At 38.9% G+C, this 24,027-nt stretch overlaps 1 protein-coding gene across 5 annotated transcripts; it reads left to right on the forward strand.

Annotated features, from left to right (window-relative positions):
* Positions 1–2,730: 2,730 nt before the first annotated feature.
* Positions 2,731–22,399, forward strand: SLC17A2 (solute carrier family 17 member 2). 5 transcript variants are annotated; one of them, XM_068994052.1, is made up of 12 exons: positions 2,731–2,872; positions 9,771–9,881; positions 11,769–11,983; positions 13,979–14,212; positions 14,296–14,383; positions 16,345–16,431; positions 17,890–18,008; positions 18,130–18,291; positions 18,785–18,917; positions 19,000–19,147; positions 20,456–20,546; positions 21,739–22,399. In XM_068994052.1, the coding sequence occupies exons 2-12, from the start codon at positions 9,854–9,856 to the stop codon at positions 21,871–21,873; spliced, it is 1,440 nt and encodes a 479-aa protein (XP_068850153.1). In that variant the 5' UTR covers positions 2,731–2,872; positions 9,771–9,853; the 3' UTR covers positions 21,874–22,399. The 5 variants fall into 5 exon arrangements, with proteins under 5 accessions (XP_068850153.1, XP_068850155.1, XP_068850156.1 ...); XM_068994053.1 differs by lacking the exon at positions 2,731–2,872 and adding an exon at positions 2,897–3,129; XM_068994054.1 differs by lacking the exon at positions 16,345–16,431.
* The last annotated feature ends 1,628 nt before the right edge of the window (positions 22,400–24,027 follow it).

A 24,027-nucleotide genomic window follows, 5' to 3' on the forward strand; every position in this document is an offset into this window, starting at 1 on the left:
CTCCCCATAATCCCTCCCAGCATCAGAGTCTTTTCCAATGAGTCAACTCTTCGCATGAGATGGCCAAAGTACTGGAGTTTCAGCTTCAGCATCATTCCTTCCAAAGAAATCCCAGGGCAGATCTCCTTCAAAATGGACTGGTTGGATCTCCTTGCAGTCCAAGGGACTCTCAAGAGTCTTCTCCAACACCACAGCTCAAAAGCATCAATCCTTCTGCGCTCAGCTTTCTTCACAGTCCAACTCTCACATCCATACATGACCACTGGAAAAACCATAGCCTTGACCAGACGGACCTTTGTTGGCAAAGTAATGTCTCTGCTTTTCAATTAATGTCTATTAAACATATACTGTAGACCAGATATTGTACCAAGAGCTATGGATATACCAGTTCTCAAAATACACAAGATTCCTTCAGGGAGCTTTCAAAATCCAACTATAGGATTAAATTTAAACAAAATGTGAAGCTTGAAAAATATATTTTGAATCTTACTGTGGCACTGGACATTGTTGAACACTCCTTCCTTACCACATTTAGTCCTTTTTTGGCAGATCCAGTCTCAAATACTTTTTCCACAAGGGCTGCTACCAGGTCATGCTTTTCAACTGCAGGAAAGAAGGTACTGTTGTTTTAATTCTTCACGGGCTTCCGTCTATGGGGTTGCACAGAGTCAGACACGACTGAAGTGACTTAGCAGCAGCAGCAGCTACTTATATACTTTTGAAAAGTAGACTGTGGTAGGCTGAGTAATGGCATCTGAAGATTTTCACATCCTAATCCCTGGAAACTGTGAATACGTTAACTTGTGTGGTAAAGGGGACTCTGCATGTGTGATTAAGGGTTTTGAGACCTGAAGATAATCCAGTATTTTTCAAGTGAGCCCAATATAATTATCGATACAAGTTTCCTTATAAAGAGGGAGGTAGGAGGTCAGAAGTAGAAAGATTTGAAGATGTTATGCTGCTGCCTTTAAAGATGGAGGAAGCAGCCATGAGCCAAGGAAGCCAGATGACAATGAAAAGCCACAAAAGGTTAAAAAAAAAAAAAGAAAAAAAGATTCTCCCCTAAAGCCTCCAAGAAGAATGTGGCCCTGATGATATCTTGAGTTTTGGCCCAGTGAAACCCATTTTGCACTTCTGACCTCTAGAATTGTAAGAATAAATCTGTGTTGTGTAATTAAGTCAGTAAGTTTGTGGTAATTGACTACAGCAACAATAGAACACTAATACAGAGGAACCAAGTAGCTAAGCTAAAGTGCTAGCCCCAGTTGGCTCCTTGGGGGAGTATGGAGAGATTAACTGGGACAAGTAAACTCAATAAGGCAGTCTGAAGCTAATAAAGGCAGAAACAGCAGGACTTCACCTCATTTTATAAGGGCTGAGAGTCTAACTGGAAATACCCAGTAGCAACTACAGTCCAAAATTTAAGAACCTCAAATAAAACACAAGTGCAGGGACTTCCCTGATGGTCCAGTTGTTAAGACTCCATGCTTCCAGTGTAAGGGACACAGGTTTGGCCCCTGCTTGGGGAAATAAGATCTCACATGCCTTGTGGTCAATAAATAAATAAAAACCCAAGTACAAGTACTCGGAGTCAAGCAGAGACTGGAGTAGAAAGAGCACAGATAAGAAGCAGGAAGGATAGATGCAGGGTAACTTTGTAGTGAGATGTCAGAGTAGCCAAAGTTCACATTTATTAAGCTGTGGACACCAAATGCTTAAGGAAAGCCTAGCTGATTTGTGTGCGTATGTGCTCAGTTGTGTCTGACTCTTTGCAACTGTGTGGACTGTAGCCTCCTCTGTTTACAGTTCTCCAGGCAATAATACTGGAGTGGGTTGCCATTTCCTTCTCCAGGGGATCTACCCAACTGAGGGATCGAACCCATGTCTCCTGAATTGGCAGTTAGATTATTTTCCACTGAACCACCTGGGAAACCCCTAGCTGATTTAACAGCACTCTTTAATGGGAGAGTATCTCATTTATTGAGGGCCTACTGCATGCATGCCTGCATGCTAAGTCACTTCATTCATGTCCACTCTGTGTGACTCTATGGACTGTAGCCCTCCAGGCTTGTCCATCCATGGGGATTCTCCAGGCAAAAATACTGGCGTGAGTTGCCATGTGAGGACCTACTACTGGTTAGCATATGTATTTAATTTTATTTGCCCAGTAACCCCATGAATTGAACATTATAACCCTTGCTTTACTGAGATTGTTGTTGTTTAGTCACTAAGTCATGTCTGACTCTTGGCGACCCCTTGGACTCTAGCCTGCCAGGCTCCTCTGTCCATAGGATTTCCCAGGCAAGACTACTGGAGTGGGTTGCCATTTCCTTCTCCAGGGGATCTTCCCAACCCAGGGATCGAACCTGAGTCTCATGCATCGGCAAGCGGATTCTTTGCCACTGAACCACCAGGGAAGCTTTTACTAAAGCAGAAACCAATACAGAAAAGTTAAATTACTTGTCCAAGGCCACAGAATATACTAGGAAGTGAAGAAGGGGTTAATCTCATCTCTCCAGTTCCAGGAGCCCTGCTCTTTCTTCCATGCCATGCTGCCTTCCTTTCAGGAAAAAAGGCTTGTTGACTTTGTCGGCTGTCTGAAGAGTTCAAAGCAGAAAAACATGGTGTCATCTTTTGAGATACTCATTTTATCAGTGAGAACTTGAAGTTAAAAATTAAGCGGCAAAGCCAACCTCAGGCTCTCTGCTCTGAGAATGTACGGCTAAACCTGATTCAGTCTGCCTGCCATGTGACACATATTTATCCTTGTGAAATTGTGGAATTATTTGAAAAGGAAGAAGGGATGAAAATGCCTTCTTTCTTAAAGGTAGCCTTATAGTCTAGGGCTTACAATACTGGTTTAATGGTGAAGGTAAGTGCATTTCTTCTTTTTGGGTTGGAAGATAATTACTAATCAGAGATCTGTTAAAGCGAGGGAACAGTTTGAGGGGAAGTCAGAGCACTGTCAGCAGCATAAGGATCTCCCTCTGGGAATGGTTCCTGGTTTCAAAATGAAGAAGAGACTTTCTTAAAAAATGCAATCGATTCAATCAAGATCCTAGAGCAAGACTTGAGAGGCCACCAGTGCCAATGGACTCTGTGGACAATGGTCACTTCTCCAAGGATTCCGTGAGTATTTACTGCAACACCTTGATGAGTCAGACAGGCCTTGGCTGCAGAATAACATACTGGATCAGAATTAACAAGGTTTGGGGTTGGGGACTGTGACTCACGGAGAAGACAATGGCAACCCACTCCAGTACTCTTGCCTGGAAAACGCCATGGACAGAGGAGCCTGGTAGGCTGCAGTCCATGGGGTTGCTAGGAGTCAGAACGACTTAGCGACTTCACTTTCACTTTTCACTTTCATGCATTGGAGAAGGAAATGGCAACCCATTCCAGTATTCTTGCCTGGAGAATCCCAGGGACAGGGTAGCCTGGTGGGCTGCCATCTATGGGATCTCACAGAGTCAGTCAGACATGACTGAAGCGACTTAGCAGCAGCATCAACTGTGACTCATTAGCCTTTTCAGATTTCTGTATATAGTTGAAATTGTCTCTCAGAAACAGGAGAATATGAACAAAGTTGTGAATAAGGTTGAGGCAAGAAAACTTGTATACTTGTGGAGATCACCTGGTTTGTGGCCCTCATTGTGCAACTGAGGAAAGATGTCCACAGAGATTGTGGTTGGTACCTATCAGTGCTATGATGGGAAGCCAGGGGCAAAGACCCACGGAAGGTGCCCTCTCCCACCCTGCCCAGGGAAATTCCCAATTCCATAGCATAGATGGACTCATACAGGCATAGCCTGTGGTCATTGCTTGGAGGAAAGGTGCTCAGGCACTCCTGTGTCATCTTTTACAAGTGGAGCTGAGTTCCTTGTGGGCAGGGCCCCAGTTGCACCTTAATTTTGATATAATCCTGCCTTCTAAGATTACCCACTATTAGTGCTTGGTACACATTTTTTTCTTCATGATTACACACATATGAATTAACAGCATGATGTAAATGATCTACTGAAATAAATAATTTTATTCTCGAACTGCCAATCTTTCAGAAAGGTAAATAAGTGATAAAAAGAGGTCTCAGTTTTACTAACATGGGAGAAATTGCTTCTCTGCATGTTATCTGATGTTTGTAGCAAGATACATCCCTTCCTCCTCCACCTTCTAGATTCTAGTCCAGAAGAACCCAGCTCTAAAGGGAAGCACTTAAGACCAATTCAGCAATCAATCAAAAGCATTTTTATAGAAGGATATTTCATTTACTATAAACCTGTATTTACTAATCTGAGAGGGCACAAGTGCCAATCTTGTGACCGCTATTATTCCTGTTGTTAATATCAATAACATTTTGCAGTATATACTATTTTACATTGAGAAGGCATGTCGCATTGTTTTGTTTTCATTCTCAACACTTCAGTGAAGTAACATTATCCCCATTTTCCTATGAAACAGTGAAAATTCTGGAATCTTATAAAATCTGCTCTGGTTTGTTTACTCAAGACTGAATGACAGAGGAAAACTTGGTCCTTGGATACCCTTTGAACTGCAGGTTCCTGCTCTTTCAACCACATGTAACATTTACTCTGAGTAAACTAGGGGACTCGGCTAATAGAGATGATGCAAGACAGGCTCAGTATTAAGGGAAATCTAATGGCAATAGAAACAAAATGATAACAAAATAGTGAGTTCTAGACTACCAATAAAAGAAGAAAAAAATCTTTTGCTGATGCCTAAATCATCTGTCTATATTACTAATTTCATACTAGATACAACTCTGTTTTGTGTTATGAAGTTATTTTTAAAGTATAGAATTTTCCTTTAACTTAATTTTAATTCAATTTTTCTATGTCTATTCGCAACTTTTAACAGTAGGAGTCACTATTTCTTAGAAATGTCACTCGTAAGTAGGAACACCTTTGACAATGTTTATGATTAGGCTAAAAATCATTCCACTGTCTTTCAGTGATATCAGTTACGCCAATTCACAGATCCCATACTTTTATATGCTTCTGTGATTATTTTAGAAAAATAGGTTCCATTACTATGTCACAGAAGGATCCTCGTTTAAAATGGTTTGGGATGTCTGCCTGATTTCTGTATTTGTCTCATACCAGGAAGCAGGGAAATTAACAACAGAAGTTAACTGTTGAGGCAAAATTTAGAATAGCATTTGAAACCCTGACAGCTAAGGTAGGGATGGCAGCAGATGGAAGGGAAGGATAACTGAAGTCATAGGTTTGTGTTATAATTTCACTAACCAAAAAAGCAAGAAAGAGTAGTCTTCTTTATTTCTTTAAATATTTGAAGCTCAACCTTAAAGTATTTCCATCAGCAAATTTCCTTCTGGAATAAATGATTAAAACTTAATTTAAAATCATAGACAAGCAAGAAGGATATACTGTAGAGCACAGGGAATTACAGCCATTACCTTGTACTAACCTAGAATGGAGGATAATCTGCAAAAGTACTGAATCCTTATGTTATACACCTGAAACTATTATAATATTGTAAATCAACTATATTTCAATTTTAAAAACAACTTAAAATTATATAAAGTTCTGTCTAGAATACCTTACAATGAAACTACCCTATTGCATTTTATTTTTTTTTTAGGTGAACTTTCTTTTTTATTTTATTTTATTTTTATTTTTACTTTATTTTACTTTACAATACTGTATTGGTTTTGCCATACATTGACATGAATAAACTTGTGCTTAAAATGTGAACATAAAGAGGAAGTTGTATTAACAGGTATAAAAAAAGCAGCAGTCTGAGCATCAGGAGACCTGGTACTGACTCAGTAAACTCTGTGACTTGAAGCAATTTTTCAAACTTTCTATACATCAGTCTTCTTATTAAAAATAAATAAAACAAACATTTGGGTTAGAGACTCTTTGAATCTCTTTCAGCTCTAGAGTTCTATGTTTGGAAGACTGATTGGAGTGGTTGATGAGAAAACTTTGAGTATAAGTACTTGTAGCTGCACATACAGTTAAAAAGTTGCCTTCAGCCTAGTCTTGGACTCTTACATAACAACAGAGATCAAACAGAAAAGAGTCCAAACTCCAGGTCAATCAGGTGGCCACTCCAGTTTCTTCAGCTGGGATCTGAGTGTTGAGTCCTGAACTGAATTCCTGATGTCATCCAGATGTCAGTAGAACTGGAAAGCCTTCCAAAACAGAGCAAAAGCCAACATATTTCCTGGTGCCGATGTTCTCTTGTTAGCAACTGGCCATCTACTTTGTCTCTTATAATAGAAAAAAGAAAATTTTAAAACTTAAATGGAGTGATCTCGTTCTCAGAACTTTAGAGACATTTGGCAAGCAGAAAAGTATCTTGACTATGCTGTATGAAGCCTCATCATTGTTCTTTCAAAGACACCTTAGCTTTTTCTGAGTGTAAAATAAGTAACTACTAATTGTTTATAATGAGATCCCTTACGATTATACAGTGGAAAAGATAAATAGATTCAAGGAATTAAATGTGATAGACAGAGTACCTGAAAAACTATGGACAGAAGTTCATGACATTGTACAGGAGGCAGTGATCAAGACCATCTCCAAGAAAAAGAAATTCAAAAAGACAAAAATGGTTGTCTGAGGAGGCCTTAAAAATAGCTGTGAAAAGGAGAGAAGTGAAAGGCAAAGGAGAAAAGGAAAAATATACCAGTCTGAATGCAGAGTTCCAAAGAATAGCAACGAGAGATAAGAAAGCCTTCCTCAGTGATCAATTCAAAGAAATAGAGGAAAACAATAGAATGGGAAAGCCTAGAGACTCTACAAGAAAATTAGAGATACCAAGGGAATATTTCATGCAAAGATGGGCACAATAAAGGACAGAAACAGTACAGGCCTAACAGAAGCAGAAGATATTAAGAAGAGGTGACAAGAATACACAGAAGAACTATACAAAAAAGATCTTCATGATCCAGATAACCATGATTGTGTGATCACTCACCTAGAGCCAGACATCCTGGAATGCGAAGTCAAGTGGCCTTAGGAAGCATCACTATGAACAAAGCTAGTGGAGGTGATGGAATTCCAGTTGAGCTATTTCAAGTCCTAAAAGATGATGCTGTGAAAGTGCTGCACTCAATATGCCAGCAAATTTGGAAAACTCAGCAGTGGCCACAGGACTGGAAAAGGTCAGTTTTCATTCCAATCCCAAAGAAAGGCAATGCCAAAGAATGCTCAAACTACCACACAATTGTATTTATCTCACACGCTAGTAAAATAATGCTCAAAATTCTCCAAGCTAGGCTTCAACAATACGTGAACTATGCACTTCCAGATGTTCAAGCTGATTTTAGAAAAGGCAGAGGAACCAGAGATCAAATTGCCAACACACATTGGATCATTGAAAAATCAAGAGAGTTCCATTAAAACATCTACTTCTGCTTTATTGACTACGCCAAAGTTCTTGACTATGTGGATCACAACAAACTGGAACATTCTTAAAGAGATGGGAAAACCAGACCACTTTACCTGCCTCCTGAGAAATCTGTATGCAAGTCAAGAAGCAACAGTTACAACCAAATATGGAGCAATGGACTGATTCCAAATTGGGAAAGGAGTACATCAAGGCTGTATATTGTCACCCTGTTTATTTAACTTATATACAGAGTACATCGTGCGAAATGCCAGGGTGAGTGAAGCACAAGCTGCAATCAGGATTGCCAGAAGAAATATCAGTAGCCTCAGATATGCAGATGACACCACCCTTATGGCAGAAAACAAAGAGGAATTAAAGAGCCTCTTGATAAAAGTGAAAGGGGAGAGTGAAAAAGCTGGCTTTAAACTCAACATTCAAAAAACTAAGATCATGGCATCCAGTCCCATCACTTCATGGGAAATAGATGGGGAAACAGTGGAAACAGTGACAGACTTTATTTTTTAGGGCTCCAAAATCACTGCAGATGGTGACTGCAGCCATAAAATTAAAAGATGCTTGCTCCTTGGAAGAAAGGCTATGACCAACCTAGACAGCATATTAAAAAGCAGAGATATTACTTGGCTGACAAATGTCCTTCTAGTCAAAGCTATGGTTTTTCCAGTAGTCATGTATGGATGTGAGAGTTGCACTATAAACAAAGCTGAGTGCTGAAGAATTGCTGCTTTTGAACCATGATGTTGGAGAAGACTCTTGAGAGTCCCTTGAACTGCAAGCAGGTCCAACCAGTTCATTCTAAAGAAAATCAGTCCTGAATATTCATTGGAAGGACTGATGCTGAGGCTGAAACTCCAGTACTTTGGCCACGTGATTCAAAGATCTGACTCCTTGGAAAAAACCCTGATGCTGGGAAAGCTTGAAGGCAGGAGGAGAAGGGGACAACAGAGGATGAGATGGTTGGATGGCCTCACTGACTCAATGGACATGAGTTTGAGCAAGCTCCAGGAGGTGGTGATGGACAGGGAGGCCTGGCATGCCACAGTCCATGGGGTCACAAAGAGTCAGACACAACTGAACTGAACTGAATTGTTTGAAAAACCACTTGGTAAATATGGAAAATCATAACGTGACCATGGTGTGTTCTGTAACCCTGAAAAGGCCATTGCTGTTACTTGTGTACATCTGTTTCTCTCTCTTTGGGTGTGCATATATCAACACAGGCATAGTGCCTGCTTTGTACACTAGAGTACAGGCATTTCCTTAATGTTATGCAATATGTTCAAAGACATTTTTTAAGTAAAGTCCAGTGCAAGAATCTATTAAAGTTGATTCATTAAACTCTTATGCTTAGGTTAATTTGTCTCCAATATTATGCTGTAATAACTAATACTACAAACAATGTTTTTGGACAAAATTATTCATCTGTCTCTTTTATTATCATTTTTTCATCCTATGGGCATAGATTATGAATATTCTTAAGGATGCAGATAAGTCTTTTTAAATTTATGTTCAGAAAGAATGCAAAGCTTTGAATGATGCAATGTAAGTATGATACATGTGTTTGTGAGGTCATGGATGCTTCAGTTTATGAAAGGCTGCAAAACTGATAATGCTCTTAGAATAAAGATTGTTTGGAAAAGAGAAAAATGTATGAATCCCCTGAAGATCAGTGTATAAGTATCAAATTAAATGGGTCCAATTTGAAGTCATGAATTCTCTTTGCCTGTCAAATAGCTGAATTTATTTGTAATTGTAGTAGAAAGCCCTCATTCAATATGATTTTACAGGTGATTTGAAGAACTTTTCAGCCCAGCAAAGTGTCCCAACTATGTTAGCAAAGATAAGAATAAGCATTTTAAGGTGTTACATATTACAGTAATATATATCTGTTATACAATGTCATTCTTCATGTTCAAAGAAGACACCGTTGAGTGAATGTTATTCTGTTTTCACAGAAAGAACAGAAACATGGTAGCTGGAGCTTTCCTCCTCCAGCTCTTGAGCTTAAATTAGCTTTCTTGTCTTCTGACCTGCCTCAAGCCATACTTCTTACCTTTGCATGGTTCTCTGTGGTTTGCAATTTTCTCATTCAATTCTTGCAGCACCACTCAGAAATGAGACTTATTTTTATTGGACAGGAAATGGCTAGTTAGGTAATTTAAATGACTAGCTCTAAATCATTTAGCTGGAACTCACAGTCAGATTTTCTTATAAAAATCAAGTCCTCTGTAAGCATGACAATAAGGAAGTGTACTGCAAAATGTAAATCATACAGCTGTGTTGGGTCACAATTTTCATTGATGCTGGGAAAAGGCAGCATTAACATGAAAAAATTGTTTGTGTGTCTTGTTTTGGATTGTTGTTCTTCCCCATAGATAAAAGCCTGTCGTGGTAAAAGAGATTCAGGGCAGAGGGAATCTCCACCACAAAGTGTGGTACCATTTCCCAGAGGAGCCAAATGGATGAGAAGCCTTCCACCAGGAAAAGTAAAGCCACATCTCTTATTCTCAGCCTACTTATGGAAAAGTAGAAGCTTATTTCCAGTGTTCTTTGCACAACCTTGCTCTCCTTTCTCCTCCTTTTTCCATCAAGCCTCCTCACTGTGAAGACTGTCTCAGTGTAATATTGGACCAGCTCCAGCCTCTCATCCTGTTACCTATTGCTTTTTCCTTAGGGAGCACTGAGTTATCTATGAGAAATTAGGTCAAATGATCAATAAATCCTTGAACATAAGGAATGAAATGAGTCCTGAAAAGGTCATTTTAAACAAACCCCCTCACCTGTGTATGAATTCCTGCTGTAACATCCTTGCCCAGGAGCTATTTCCTCTGAGTGTGGAAACCTCCATTAATAGGGAAATAATTCTTTTGCAGGCAACCCATTTTTAATGGCCAAAAAAAAAAAAAAAATACTTTCTTCCAGTATATTTTATCTGTTTCTTCACAAGTTTTCTTTATATTTCTCTTTAGTCCCAGTTCCCCAAGTATGCAGAGAAAACTTTTAATCTTTCTTTCTTTTTTTAAAATTTTTTATTTTTATTTATTTTTATTTATTTATTTTATTTTACTTTATTTTACTTTACAATACTGTATTGGTTTTGCCATACATCAACATGAATCCTCCACGGGTGTACACGTGTTCCCAATCCTGAACCCCCCTCCCTCCTCCCTCCCCATACCATCTCTCTGGGTCATCCCAGTGCACCAGCCCCAAGTATCTTGCATCCTGCATCGAACCTAGACTGGCAATTCATTTCTTATATGATATCATACATGTTTAAATGCCATGCTCCCAAATCATCCCACCCTCTCCCTCTCCCACAGAGTCCAAAATATTGTTCTATACATCTGTGTCTCTTTTGCTGTCTCTCATACAGGGTTATCGTTACCGTCTTTCTAAATTCCATATATATGTGTTAGTATACTGTATTGGTGTTTTTCTTTCTGGCTTACTTCACTCTGTATAATCGGCTCCAGTTTCATCTACCTCATTAGAACTGATTCAAATGTATTCTTTTTAATGGCTCAGTAATACTCCATTGTGTATATGTACCACAGCTTTCTTATCCATTCATCTGCTGATAGACATCTAGGTTGCTTCCATGTCCTGGCTATTATAAACAGTGCTGCAACGAACACTGGGGTTCACATGGAAAACCTTTCAATATTGGTCCATTGTTCCACTATGTGGAGACTTTAAAAATGCGTTGCTCTTCTAATAGGACAACTTGTCTGGTGCCATATCACCTACAAACAGTAAAAATGGTTCCTCATATTAGCTTTTTTTAAAGCTGAGTATATGTGAAGGCAGAGTTTAGTGACATACCTCAAAAATATTTCCAAGTGAAAATTACACTGAGGAATTAGTGGATGTGCTCGTTTATGCACTCTCAGGTATTTTAAAAGAGAACCCTTGGGTATATGATTTGCTTAATTCAAAGCAGCTCTCTATGTATAAACTTTCAAGCTTTATGGTAAATGAATATACAAAATGGATGAAATCCCAGACTTGAGGCTGGGAGACTCAGGTTCTGTGACTGACTCTTCCTTATCTTCCCCATTCACTTTATTTTGGAACACTGTGACATAAATACCTTCATTTAGTTTGTCCTATATTTTCATGTGCTACCCACGCCTCTGAAGAAGGCCTTACTTAATTGTAAGAATCCTCTGAAAAAGGACCTTACTTGATTGTAAGATCTCTGATTTATTATCTTGAAATCAACTAAAGATTATGTCAAAAGAGGGTTATAGTCATGGTTATTTGAGTGAGAAAAAATGGTGAGACTGCATAATACCATCTGAAGTTTTCTCAAATTTAGCAGTGGGAGAAGTGGAAAAAGGCACTCACTGCAGGTATCTGTTATTCTCTAGGTCCTGAATTCTGTTCATTGCGCTATGGACTGGCTTTCATCATGCACTTCTCAAACTTCACCATGATAACCCAGCGTGTGAGTCTGAGCATTGCAATCATTGCCATGGTGAATAGCACTCAGCAGCCTGGTTTACTCAATACCTCCACAGAAAGACCTCTTGCATTCACCTTCAATCACTCCAACAGATCCATCAGGGAATTTAAGACAGCAGAAGTAAGTATAGTAAAGAACAAGGCTCTTTATTGAGAGGGAAAATCCAGTTTGAAAAGAGGACTTGAATCTTGATTCTGTGGCGTACAGAACATGAATTATCAATAACAAACTAAAAATGTCTGGAATTATTTTTCTCTAAGATATTGCTTAGCTCTGTGATTAGTCTTTCACTGAGATTATTATGATTACAAGGTTGGGGGTGTGACTATTGGAAAAAGTTGTGGATGCTTCTAGAAAGGAACAGATTACTGGATATCTTCAGTGAAAAACTAGGCACTGTCTCAGTACATCTTTCTGCTGGATTCTAAGCAGTTCTTTGTACCTTTTATTATCCTTGAGCCATTTTACAACTCTAAGTTCTATATATTAACAGTAATAAAATGATTCTTGCCCATAGCTCTGAAAATAAATTTTGTCTTGTGGAAAATCAATTGATACTCTCCTCCACTTGCCTTTCAGTTGAATAAGTCAGTTTTGCTATATATTTAACATCTATTTCAGCATTACTTCCTGCTTATAAGTATGTGGTTCCTTGAATTCTCCTTTAGACCAGCTGTATCATCTTACCAATTCCTCATTAGCCAATTAGTTAAATAAAATATCACCTGTTCATTTTATATTTCTATGAGAATAATCATTATACCCCATTTAAATGTTTTCCTTTAAACTATCATTTACTGTACATTTCTAAATGTACAGTAAAAGCATCCTCTAATTTTATGATTTTGTTACCTTGGAGCCAGCTTATTTATAATGACCTCTCTGCCTCGAATCTTTCTTCCATTATTCATTCTACACATTCACACTCCTGTGCATAAGAATCCAGGATACCTTCAAGTTGCCAACTCCTCTCTTGAAATACTGCACTTCTCCAGAACCTGGCCCGCTTCTCGGCACACTCATATCTGCTGTCAGTGGCTCAGGAACAGTCTTTGCTCTGAGCAAGTCAGAGTCCCAGTTAGTTTCTAATCATTGTGTATCATTCCAAATGCTACAAGTCCACTTCTGCTGTATTTCTTCAATGACAATGAGTTTTCCTATGTCTCTTTATACAAATCATAGTTATTCTACAAAGAATGGTTCAAGTACTTCTTCCTTACTGGGACCTTCCCAAATTGTTCTTCCCTCTTCTCAAAGTCCCTATTTTACTGCTGTTCATTCTCTGGCTTGAATTTGGACATGAATCATGTATCTTGCTTTATTTATAGTTATTTTATATTTTGTATTTTATGTTTTGGGGCTCTTCAATTTATACCATGGTGCCATGTATCTATCTAGTGGCTACCAAAAATTATTTATTGGGTTATATCAGAAGAGAAATGTGGTCTTATTAATGTGTAATATGTGTTTTAGGAAGTCAGTTCTGCTAGGATAGACCATGATTCTTAAATTTGATTTTAGGGACTGATTTTGATAAGCATTCAGTAAAGATGTATTTTGAAATTTTTTGAAATGAAAATCAGCATGTCACCTAAATTATTTACTAGAACCAAAATAGTTAAAAGGAGATCTTTCACTATATTTCATTTATATCTTCCTATCAACTACCTATATAATCATTTCTTTATCACTTTTCCTCTTCATTTACTCTATTTTGTCTCCATCTAAGAGAATCAATTTAGGAATATAATGGGTTGTTTGGAAAAGTTGGAATATTTAAGTTTAGTAAAAAATGGAGAAAAAACAAAATTAATATTATATACGTCGGCCAGATCCAGGTAGGACAGTGGTAAAAAATCTGCCTGCCAATGCAGAAGGCACAGGAGACACAAATTTGATCCCTGGGTCGGGAAGATCCCCTGGAGTAGAAAATGGCAACTGCTCCAGTATTCTTGCCTGGGAAATCCCATGGACAAAGGAGACTGGCAGGCTACAGTCCATGAAGTCACAAAGAGTCAGACACAACTGAGCACAAGCAGCTCTGGCTATAAATTAGATTTTTTATATAATAAATTCTTAGTAAAGAATTTTCCTTCCCCCCCACCCCAACCCCAGGTCTCTGTATATGAATGGAGTCCAGAAACTCAGGGTATCATCTTTAGCTCCATCAACTACGGGATAATACTAACTCTGATCCCAAGCGGCTATTTAGCAGGGATATTTGGAGCAAAACAGATGCTTGGTGCTGGTTTGCTGATCTCCTCCCTTCTCACCCTCTTTACACCACTGACTGCTGACTTTGGAGTGATTCTGGTTATTGTGATTCGGACAGTCCAAGGCATGGCTCAGGTAACCAGTTACTTTCTCATTCTGTGTGGGATACAGGTTCCTGAATTCTACTGGAGATCGAGTCTTACTAATTGTCATTTCAGGGTATGGCATGGACAGGTCAGTTTACAATCTGGGCAAAATGGGCTCCTCCACTTGAACGAAGCAAGCTCACCAGCATTGCGGGATCAGGTAAGGATGCATGTACGGATCACAACTTTGTAATCTGCTTCACCGTACCACATCTTTCCTTCTATGCCTAGGTTGGTGTCAGGGACAGGGAGAAAAGTACTTTTAAAAAAAATTTAACAATGTAAGACAGTCACACAACAAATAAGATAAATATACCTGTGCTATAAAGTCACAAAGACTTCAGACAGAAAAGACCACTGTGAGCATTGTGAGGGCAATCAGGAAAGCATTGTAGGGAAAAGCTTAGAACTTTAAGAGTTTGTATAAGTGGAAAAAATCAAGTAACTATATAAACACCATGTTAGCAAAGATATAAAATGAGAATTAAGACTATCATTGGTAAAGAGATAAATCACGCTTGAAAGTAAAGTTTAAAGAGTGCAGTTTTCTGAGCTCTTTACTTTTCTAAGCTAATAGTCACAACAACCCTGTGATAACTATTTTAAACTCTCATTTTACGCAGCAGGGAATTAAAGTATGCAAAGATGAGCTAAATTACCCAGAGGCAAATAGCCAGCAGGTGGTAGAATTGAGGTTTAAGCCCTAGCAGTTTGGTCCCAGAGTGCACACTCTGGATCACCACACTACAGTGCCCTTCTGAGTGTGTAATCATACTAAGGACTAACTTCATCATTGCTCTTTGCCTTATACTTGAAGAACAGAACTGAGGGTCATAAAGCCTCTCACTCCCGGTCCAATGCGTGGCTCCATCCTGCAGATTTTTACTACAAAAACAACCCTCCTGTATTCTGGCTCCTTCCAGTGTAGTTATCATGTCTTCTAACTGTGAATATTCCCAGTTGGTCTTTCTCCTCTTTGCTTCCTTCAAACCTCCCTTTCCATCAAGCCAAGTTATCTCCTTAAAGCATAGGTGGGGCATTTTTGCTAATTTGCCTGGGAATCTTCAAAGTATTCCTCCATCTTACAGATAGATGTTATAACACGGGTATAAAGTGCTGCAGTTCATGGGGTCGCAAAGAGTCGGACACGACTGAGCGACTGAACTGAACTGAAAGATGCTTTACCATATGGTCTCCTCCTGCCTTCCCACTCAGTATTGCTCTGTAAGCAAGGCTCAGGTCATACTACATACTAAATGCACTTAAAGTCTCTCTTTTTCTACAAAAATTCCATCCACCCTACTGCTTAGGGTGTGTAAACAATTTGTTGATTTTATCATCAATTTTAATTTTCTCCTCATGTCTCCTCATTTCTCCTTATACTTTCACAGAAAAGTATAGTTTTACTATCATATTTATATTTCACATTTTTCCCCAAAATTTCATATTGGGACCCATTAAAGTGGTCATAAAATCAATTTAGTAGGTCAAAACCAGTGTTTTAAAATAAAATTGAATAGAATAAAGTAGAAAATTTTGGAGTGAATTTCACACAGTAAGGCCAAGTATTGATTCATGAAATTTCTGTTTGAAGTGTGTGTGTTTGTATTTGTGTATATACTGTGTTGCCATGCAAAATACATTTCTTATTGTGAGTCTCTGAAAAATATGTTCAGACTTGAAGGTCTACAGTGTATTACACTTTAATAGTGAATTTTGTTCATATTCACTGGGCTGAAATCTCCTTGAGGTCATTAGTTTTTGTAAGACTTTCCTTTTCTGTTGTCAATCTCATATTGCCCCTGCCAGAATGTAACTCTAGTTATAAATAAATATTGTGGGCTATGTTTACAGCGAGTTTCTATGACAAGTGGGATTTGGATTTGGTCACATTGGTGTTAAAGGAGCCACTGAAGCTTCAGTTGGCATATCACTATGATTTATTAGTTCTAATTATTTTCCATGACTTTACTGGGGGAGATCTGTGAGCTGGAATAAAGTCTCTCATTATCCAGTAATTCTAAATCTGCCACCTCACTGTTGGGATAACATCTAGGGAAGTCATTCAACCACTGCTATTTTCCTCAGTTTGTTTTTTTTTTTAATCCCTCTTCTCTTCAGGGGCATCATTTGGGTCCTTCATCATTCTCTGTGTTGGGGGACTAATCTCCCAGGCCTTGGGCTGGCCTTTTATCTTCTACATTTTTGGTGAGTCACTTTCTCTTAAATCCTAGCATCTCCACTTCCCAGGCATTTGTTTTCATGCTTACATCACCCATGACCCATATTCTTCCCATTTGAGAGAAAATGCATCTTTATGGTGCTGACTTCTGAGAAATCAAGAGTACAGCCTTAACACACTCACCCCAGGCTTCTCAGAATCTCTGCCACCACATCTGAAATGCCACGTTTAATTGCCGTATGTGGTTAAGATGTCAAAGCTGGTAAAGCACATTTTCAATTTGTCTTCATATTTTGCTATAATTATTTCTGCCAAGGTACCCTTAACCTATTCTCTGCCAGGTGAATCTTGCAAAGTTCAAATTAAGTGTCCCCTTCCATGTGAGGATTTCCAAGTCTTATCCCATCAGATTAAGTCTTTCTGTCCTCTGTGATGGTTACTGATAATTTCTTTTCTAGGCTGTGTTGGCATGTAATTATTTATTTCCCCTTTTCCTCTCCACTAGTCTGTGAGATGATTGAGGCAAGAAATCTATTCCATAATTTTTTCGTCACTTTGGTACTATCACAGTGCCTAACCTATAGCTTTACAAATAAAATACTGGATAAATCCAGTAATTGGGGGAATTTAAAGAACATTAACCCACAGAGTCTTTAAAATAGAATCTTTTCAAATGACAAATCTCAGCAATGAGACCAAGTTTCTATTTTTTTGTTTTAACTAATTGGTATCGTTCAATAGGGTTCTCGGAGAAGGCAATGGCAACCCACTCCAGTCCTCTTGCCTGGAAAATCCCATGAATGGAGGAGCCTGGTAGGCTGCAGTCCATGGGGTCGCTAAGAGTCGGACACAACTGAGCGACTTCCCTTTCACTTTTCACTTTCATGAATTGGAGAAGGAAAAGGCAACCCACTCCAGTGTTATGCCTGGAGAATCCCAGGGGCAGGGGATCCTGGTGCACTGCCGTCTATGGGGTCACACAGAGTCAGACATGACTGAAGTGACTTAGCAGCAGTAGCAGCAGCAATATGGTTCTGGCTAGGATGACTTTCTCATTAATGATGTTACTCCCAAGTCATGTTGGTCCACGTATGTTAATCAGGTACTGTTAAGAAATATTTTTCTCAAAATCCATAATGGATATATCATTTGAATATGATAACACTATCTTTTGCAAATGTGTTGAAAACTTTTCCTTGCCACATCAATTTTATGCATCCATTGGAGTCTGAAGAGTAATTAATCAGCTGTGCAAAGGTATGTCATGCTCCTGCTTTCTCCAGAGGGCTCTGACATTGTCAAATGGCATTCTAAAGGAGATTTGTAGATGGGTTGAAATGGAAAATGGTAAAATTTAGGTCCTTATGGTGAAATAACCATGAATTAACAAGCGTGTTTTGGGGGGAGATATGCTACTTCAGAGGAAACTCCCTTCCCCCAGCTCACAAATCTACCTGAAAACTAACTGGGTCCCGGCTTCCCAGGTAGCATTGGCTGTGTCTGCTGTCTCCTGTGGTTCACAGTGATTTACGATGACCCTTTGCATCACCCATGCATAAGCATCAGGGAAAAGGAACACATCGTGTCTTCACTGGCTCAACAGGTACCGTGCAACCCTCCACTTGAGGACCATGCAGAGACCTCCAGGGTAGGGTGTGGGGCTCTCAGGAAAGGCACCCTCTGACCTGTTCTAATACCCATGTTGATTAGATGTTTCCTTTCAGTCCAGTTCTCCTAGACGATCTGTCCCCATAAAGTCTATGGTCAGATGCCTACCACTTTGGGCCATTTTCACGGGATTTTTCAGCCATTTCTGGTTATGCACTATAATCATAACGTACCTACCAACGTATATCAGTTCTGTGCTTCGTGTCAACATCAGAGACGTGAGTATGCTTCCTGTACTTTTATGAACATATTAATGGTGAGAGGAGAAATAGTTCTTTGCCGCCTACTACATTTTGGCTTTGCATATAATCACTCTTTTAACCCTCACAATGATTGAGAGGTTTTGTAATGATATTGCACAGGTGTATAAATGAGGACACATAGAGAGAGAAGACTTCCCTGGATTACACAGTTACTCAGTGATTGAGCTACTGTAGTATCTGTGTTCTTAACCACCATGCAACGTTGCCATGCTAGCTGATGCTTCAATTTCCTTTAGAAATGAATTGTGCTCTTCTCTGGAGACCAGTATAATGCAAGTGCTGGCCGTCTTGCCTGAGACAGTGTTCTTCTTATAGAAAATGATGCTAATTTCTTTAAAACAACTCAGAGTGTCAGGAGGGTGGGCTAATGGTTGGTCTGTGTCCCTAATAAAATCTGGTGTCATATGTACCCTTATAACTACTCACTCTATACATTTCCTTCCTTCAGAGTGGGGTTCTGTCCTCCCTGCCTTTTATTGCTGCTGCAAGTTGTACAATTCTTGGAGGTCAGTTGGCAGATTTCCTCCTGTCCAGGAATCTTCTTAGATTAATCACTGTCCGAAAACTCTTTTCATCCTTAGGTAAGTCTAGGCAAAACTCAGTTAACAAATCCCTTTTCCACACATGGTCAGAGGTTCCTGACAGTGTGTCCCCATTGCTCAGGGCTCCTCCTTCCATCACTATGTGCTGTGGCCCTCCCTTTTGTGGCTTCCAGTTACACAACAACCATTATTTTGCTGATACTTATTCCTGGGACCAGTAACCTGTGTGATTCTGGATTCATCATCAACACCTTAGATGTTGCCCCCCGGTAAGATCATTACCTGTTTGTCCCCTTCCCCAGGCTTTTCTGGAGGTTTAGACTCGGTCTTTTTGTAACTCTTTGTTGTTGTTGACATGCACAAATTGATGGCAGAGTACTAACAAATAGCCAGAAATGTCAGTATGTGGCCATGACTTAAGGCATTTTTAGAACAATGGTGCCCAATCTTGGCTGATAACATTTAGGTGAAAAACTTCCCTAGGTTCCCCAACTTGAGACTGTGTGTTCTAGGAAAGGACCCATGCATATGTGTTTTGGAAAAGCTTCCATAGTGTTTGATGATATTATCTTATATATATATGCTTGCCATGAGCCAAACCTTTCTCACACATCAACCCCCTTGATAGCTCAGTTGGTAAAGAATCTGCCTGCAATGCAGGAGACCCCTGTTCAATTCCTGGGTTGAGAAGATCTGCTGGAGAAGGGATAGGCTACCCACTCCAGTATTCTTGGACTTCCCTTGTGGCTCAGCTGGTAAAGAATCCATCCGCAATGTGGGAGACCTGCATTCTATCCCTGGGTTGGGAAGATACCCTGGAGAAGGGAAAGGCTACCCACTCCAGTATTCTGGCCTGGAGAATTCCATGGACTGTATAGTCCATGGGGTTATGAAGACTCTGACACAACTGAGTGACTTTCACTTTCACTCTCATATATCAACACATCTAATCTTCACAATTACATGCCTTATTGGTATCTTCACTTTATAAGAGAGATAGATGATAGAGGCACAAGAAAGTTAAGTGACATGCCTGAGGTCATGCACAGGCAAAGTCAGGATTTGGACCCAAGCCATCTCTCCAGAATCTGTTCTCATCCCCTGCTCTATCTGTCTGCCATACTAAAATACTGGGGTGGGAACCTGGGCTTCTGGGAAATAAAATTGCTTCCTAGTTGTTGAGCTGGTGTTGTGGCTTCCCAGGTGGTACAGTGGTAAAGAATTCACGTGCCAATGCAGGAGACAAGGAGACTCGGGTTCAATCCCTGGGTTGAGAAGATCCCCTGGAGTAGGAAATGGCAACCCACTGTAGTATTCTTGCCTGGGAAATCCCATGGACAGAGGAGCCTGATGGGCTACAGTCCATGAGGTCCCAAAAAGTTGGATGTTGAGTTGGTAAAGACAAGTGATTTCAGGATTTGCAAACTGATATTGCCTGAGCTGTGTTGAAGTGAACAAAAAATCTGCAGTAGTCTCAATGACTTTGCTATTAGAGCTAAACTGCATTAGTGTTGAGTTACTGAAAAGACATAGGCAGCTTTCTATATAAAATCATCTATAAAATCATCTCTCCACAGATATGCAAGTTTCCTCATGGGAATCTCAAGGGGATTTGGGCTCATTGCAGGAATCATCTCTTCCACTGCCACTGGATTCCTTATCAGTCAGGTGGGGCCAGTTTATTGAACGTCTGCAAGTGGCACATATTGTTTTAGGCACTGGGGATTCACAACTGGGCCCCAGTTCTCAAGGACTATGTGATCTGATAGGGAAAATCAACATCGATATCAGCACAATTATTCTGTTTGTAGGGGACTCTAAGTCAGACCCTGGTAAGTCAGATTTCCCAGGGAAAGAGAAGTATAAGCTGAATTTCTAAAAAATGAATAGCTGTTAGATTGATAAAAATGAGCAGTTCGGACAGAGAAAATAGCACATGTGACTTCCTAGAGGAAAAAAAGAATGAAACAGCTCTTATGACTAGAGTGAATGATACATGTCAAGGATAAGAGATGAAGTCACAGGAGCAAAAGGGGAAAGTTATAAAGAGTCTGTTCATATTAATCCAAATTTCTAAAAAAATTATGAAACGGAAACACAAAGGGTCCCAAGACCAGCTTAAAGAGAGTTTAAATCATGGGTTAAATGAATGGCTGTGAGACAAAGCAGGGAGGATGGCCCATGAGGCTTGCTCAGTACCAAGTATGGGCTGGTAGGGAAGATGGAAAGGCAGAACCAGGCTGGGATGGCAGGACAGGCATGAGTCAGCTTACCAAAAACAAAAACAAAAAAGTCATTTTAATACATCTCTAGGTGACCTATTTTCAGGTTACTTTTTTACCAAATTGCTAGGAATCCACTGTGACTATAATGCCAGAAATAAACTATGACTTACAAGGGTTTCAAGAGGAGACTCATACAGTCAGACCAAATATGACTCACATCATATTGAGGTGTCCATTCAGGGGGTAATTGCAATTGATGTCAACAGCCAAAAACAGAAGAGTGATGATCTTCAAGCTGTTATTTTAGGCATAATTTAAATGAGTAATACAATATTTTCAAGACTCTAGATCCAGATTTCTCGAAAAATATTAGTATAGGTTGATTTGGGGGCGCTTAAAGAAAAATTCATTCCAAGTCAGAACCCGGTGTGCTTTTTAGCATCCTCTTGTTTCCAACAGTTTCACCAAACTTTCTTTGAGAATTCAAGGTGTTAAGTGGTTATTGCATATCATTCCCTAGATTCTTATGATCAGTGTTGCAATATACAAAATGGAGGCTTTCTAGAACTGATGGAGAAGCAACTCTGAGACTGATAATTCTGATTTTTGGTGTTTTTGTTTTTTTTTGCCTCCAGGATTCTGTGTCTGGTTGGAGGAATGTATTTTTCCTAGCTGCTGCTGTCAACATGTTTGGCCTGGTTTTTTACCTCACATTTGGACAAGCAGAAATCCAGCACTGGGCCAAAGAAAGGACTCTCACCCGTCTCTGAGGATATAGTTGCAAACTTAAATGTAGTACTTTGCATTAACTTTTCAACATTTTTTTACTTATTGTTTTTCTTGGCCACAGACTTGGCAGGTCTCAATTTTGGTTGCGTGTTCGATTTCCCTGGGGAATTTCTAAAACATTCAGGTGAATGGGATCTACTCCAGAGATTCTGAATGAATTGGTCTAGGGTAGAACCTAGATATCACTAGTTTTTAGACACTCTCCAGTATTTGTAACACACACCCAGGGTTTACAACTGCTGGGAAAACCTGAAACATCAATCCTGTTGCCTTTGAATTTTCCTTTTTGGAAATAACTAGAAAAATAAAAATCTGTGAGAAAACAATCACTGATAAGTACCTTCATGGGGGTTATTATAGGTGCAGAAAATATCTACTATGTCCATAGTCGTATGTTATATAGCTCAGCACAGGATATAATTTTAAAGCTGTAATCCACAGAATTAACATTTTTATTGTTTTTATACCTTGAGAAATATGGATGTTTATTTATGTGGTTACATTTATTAAAATTCACATGCTAAAATTAAATGGGTCATTTTAAAATTATTTACACTAGGATTATTTCCCTCAGGCAAAATAGATATTTACTTATCTAACTATTTCCAGGAGATTGATAATCAGGAAATGACAAGGAGATTAAATTAGATTAGCTAAATATCATAGGAGAGAGCAGATAGAATTGGAAAACCTGTAATGTAAATAGAATGAATGTGAAGGGAGGCAATGTGGTAACTTTTAGAGGAGACAATGAGATAGTTTGGACCATAGAGTGAAAATTGGAGGAAGGCAACAAAGACATTTTCAAATGAAATGAAGGTTTAAATGGAAGAGAAGAAACCTAAAGACATAAGATGTAAGAAATCATAGAAAAATATCACACACCAGAGAAATTCTTTTCAAGATTAAAAAGATCATTTGACCTTTTTTAGAGTTTCCTTATTTTCTCAAGAGTCTCAGATAGTAATCATCTACCCCAAGAGGAATTAATTCTGACTCCTGGTACTTAAAATACACCCTCTAGGCTGTCTCTACACAAAGAGCTGATATCGGTTTTGCTACAGCCATCCTAGAGGAGAAATTCTTAGCATGTTTAGAAGCCAAGTAGAACCACGGGGACTAGACCCTTGGGCTAATTGAGAAGATAACGAGAATCTCCTAATATAAATCAATGGATATTTTTGAGCTAGTGCTTTAAAAGAACCTGATTGCCAGGCTCTGAAGGTGATGCTGAGATGAGAACATTCTGACTCTCTCTTCTGGGTATTTACAGTTTAGAGAGGAAGGAGAGTTTGTAGTAAACCAAAAGAAGAATAAAAGAGAGGAGTAGTATAGTGGATGGGCAAATTGAACACAGGAAAAAAAGAGAAAAAACCTAGACTACCCAATAGGCAAATGTTTTGAACAAAGACTTTATAAAAGAAAAATTCAGGTGGTCTATATGTATAAATTGGCCCTCAACTTTCTTAGACTTTTGAGAAATGAACATCAAAACCACAGTAAAATACCACTACATGCTTAACAGGAAAGGAAAAATAAAAGAAAATGGAAAACAGAAAACACTGGCAAGATGTGAGGCAACTGGAACTCTCATACCCTATGACTGTGAGTATAAAAGAAATCAGGAAAAGTTTCTTGGTGATATCTCCTAAGGCTAAATTTAGACATTCCAATGATTTAGACATTTCACTTAGAAATGTACACAGATATTTGGAAAAAGATGTACAACGATGTTCATAGGAGCACTATTTATAATAGCCCAACAGCAAACAACTTAATTGTCAAGAGAAAGATGATTTAAAAATTATGGTCTATTCCCACAACAATGAGAATAAATAGATCTCAATATGCAACACCATGGACAGATCTCATAAACACTTTTTAAGTGAAACAAGACAAAAGTTACCTTCTTTTAGGAGTTTAAATAGAGTTTGGGGGAGAATAAATATACATATATGTATGGCTGAGTCCCTTTGCTGTTCACCTAAAACTATCACAACGTTGTTAATCAGCTACAACCCAATAGAAAATAATAAGTTAGTGAAAAGGGAGGAGTACTCAGTAGGGAGTAATAAGAATCTAAAACAAAGTTTAAATAGAGTTTTGTTTTTAAAAACAGACAAAACTAACTATTA

The sequence above is a fragment of the Capricornis sumatraensis genome, chromosome 22 (genome assembly GCF_032405125.1).
Source record: "Capricornis sumatraensis isolate serow.1 chromosome 22, serow.2, whole genome shotgun sequence".
In the NCBI taxonomy this organism is placed as follows: Eukaryota; Metazoa; Chordata; class Mammalia; order Artiodactyla; family Bovidae; genus Capricornis; species Capricornis sumatraensis.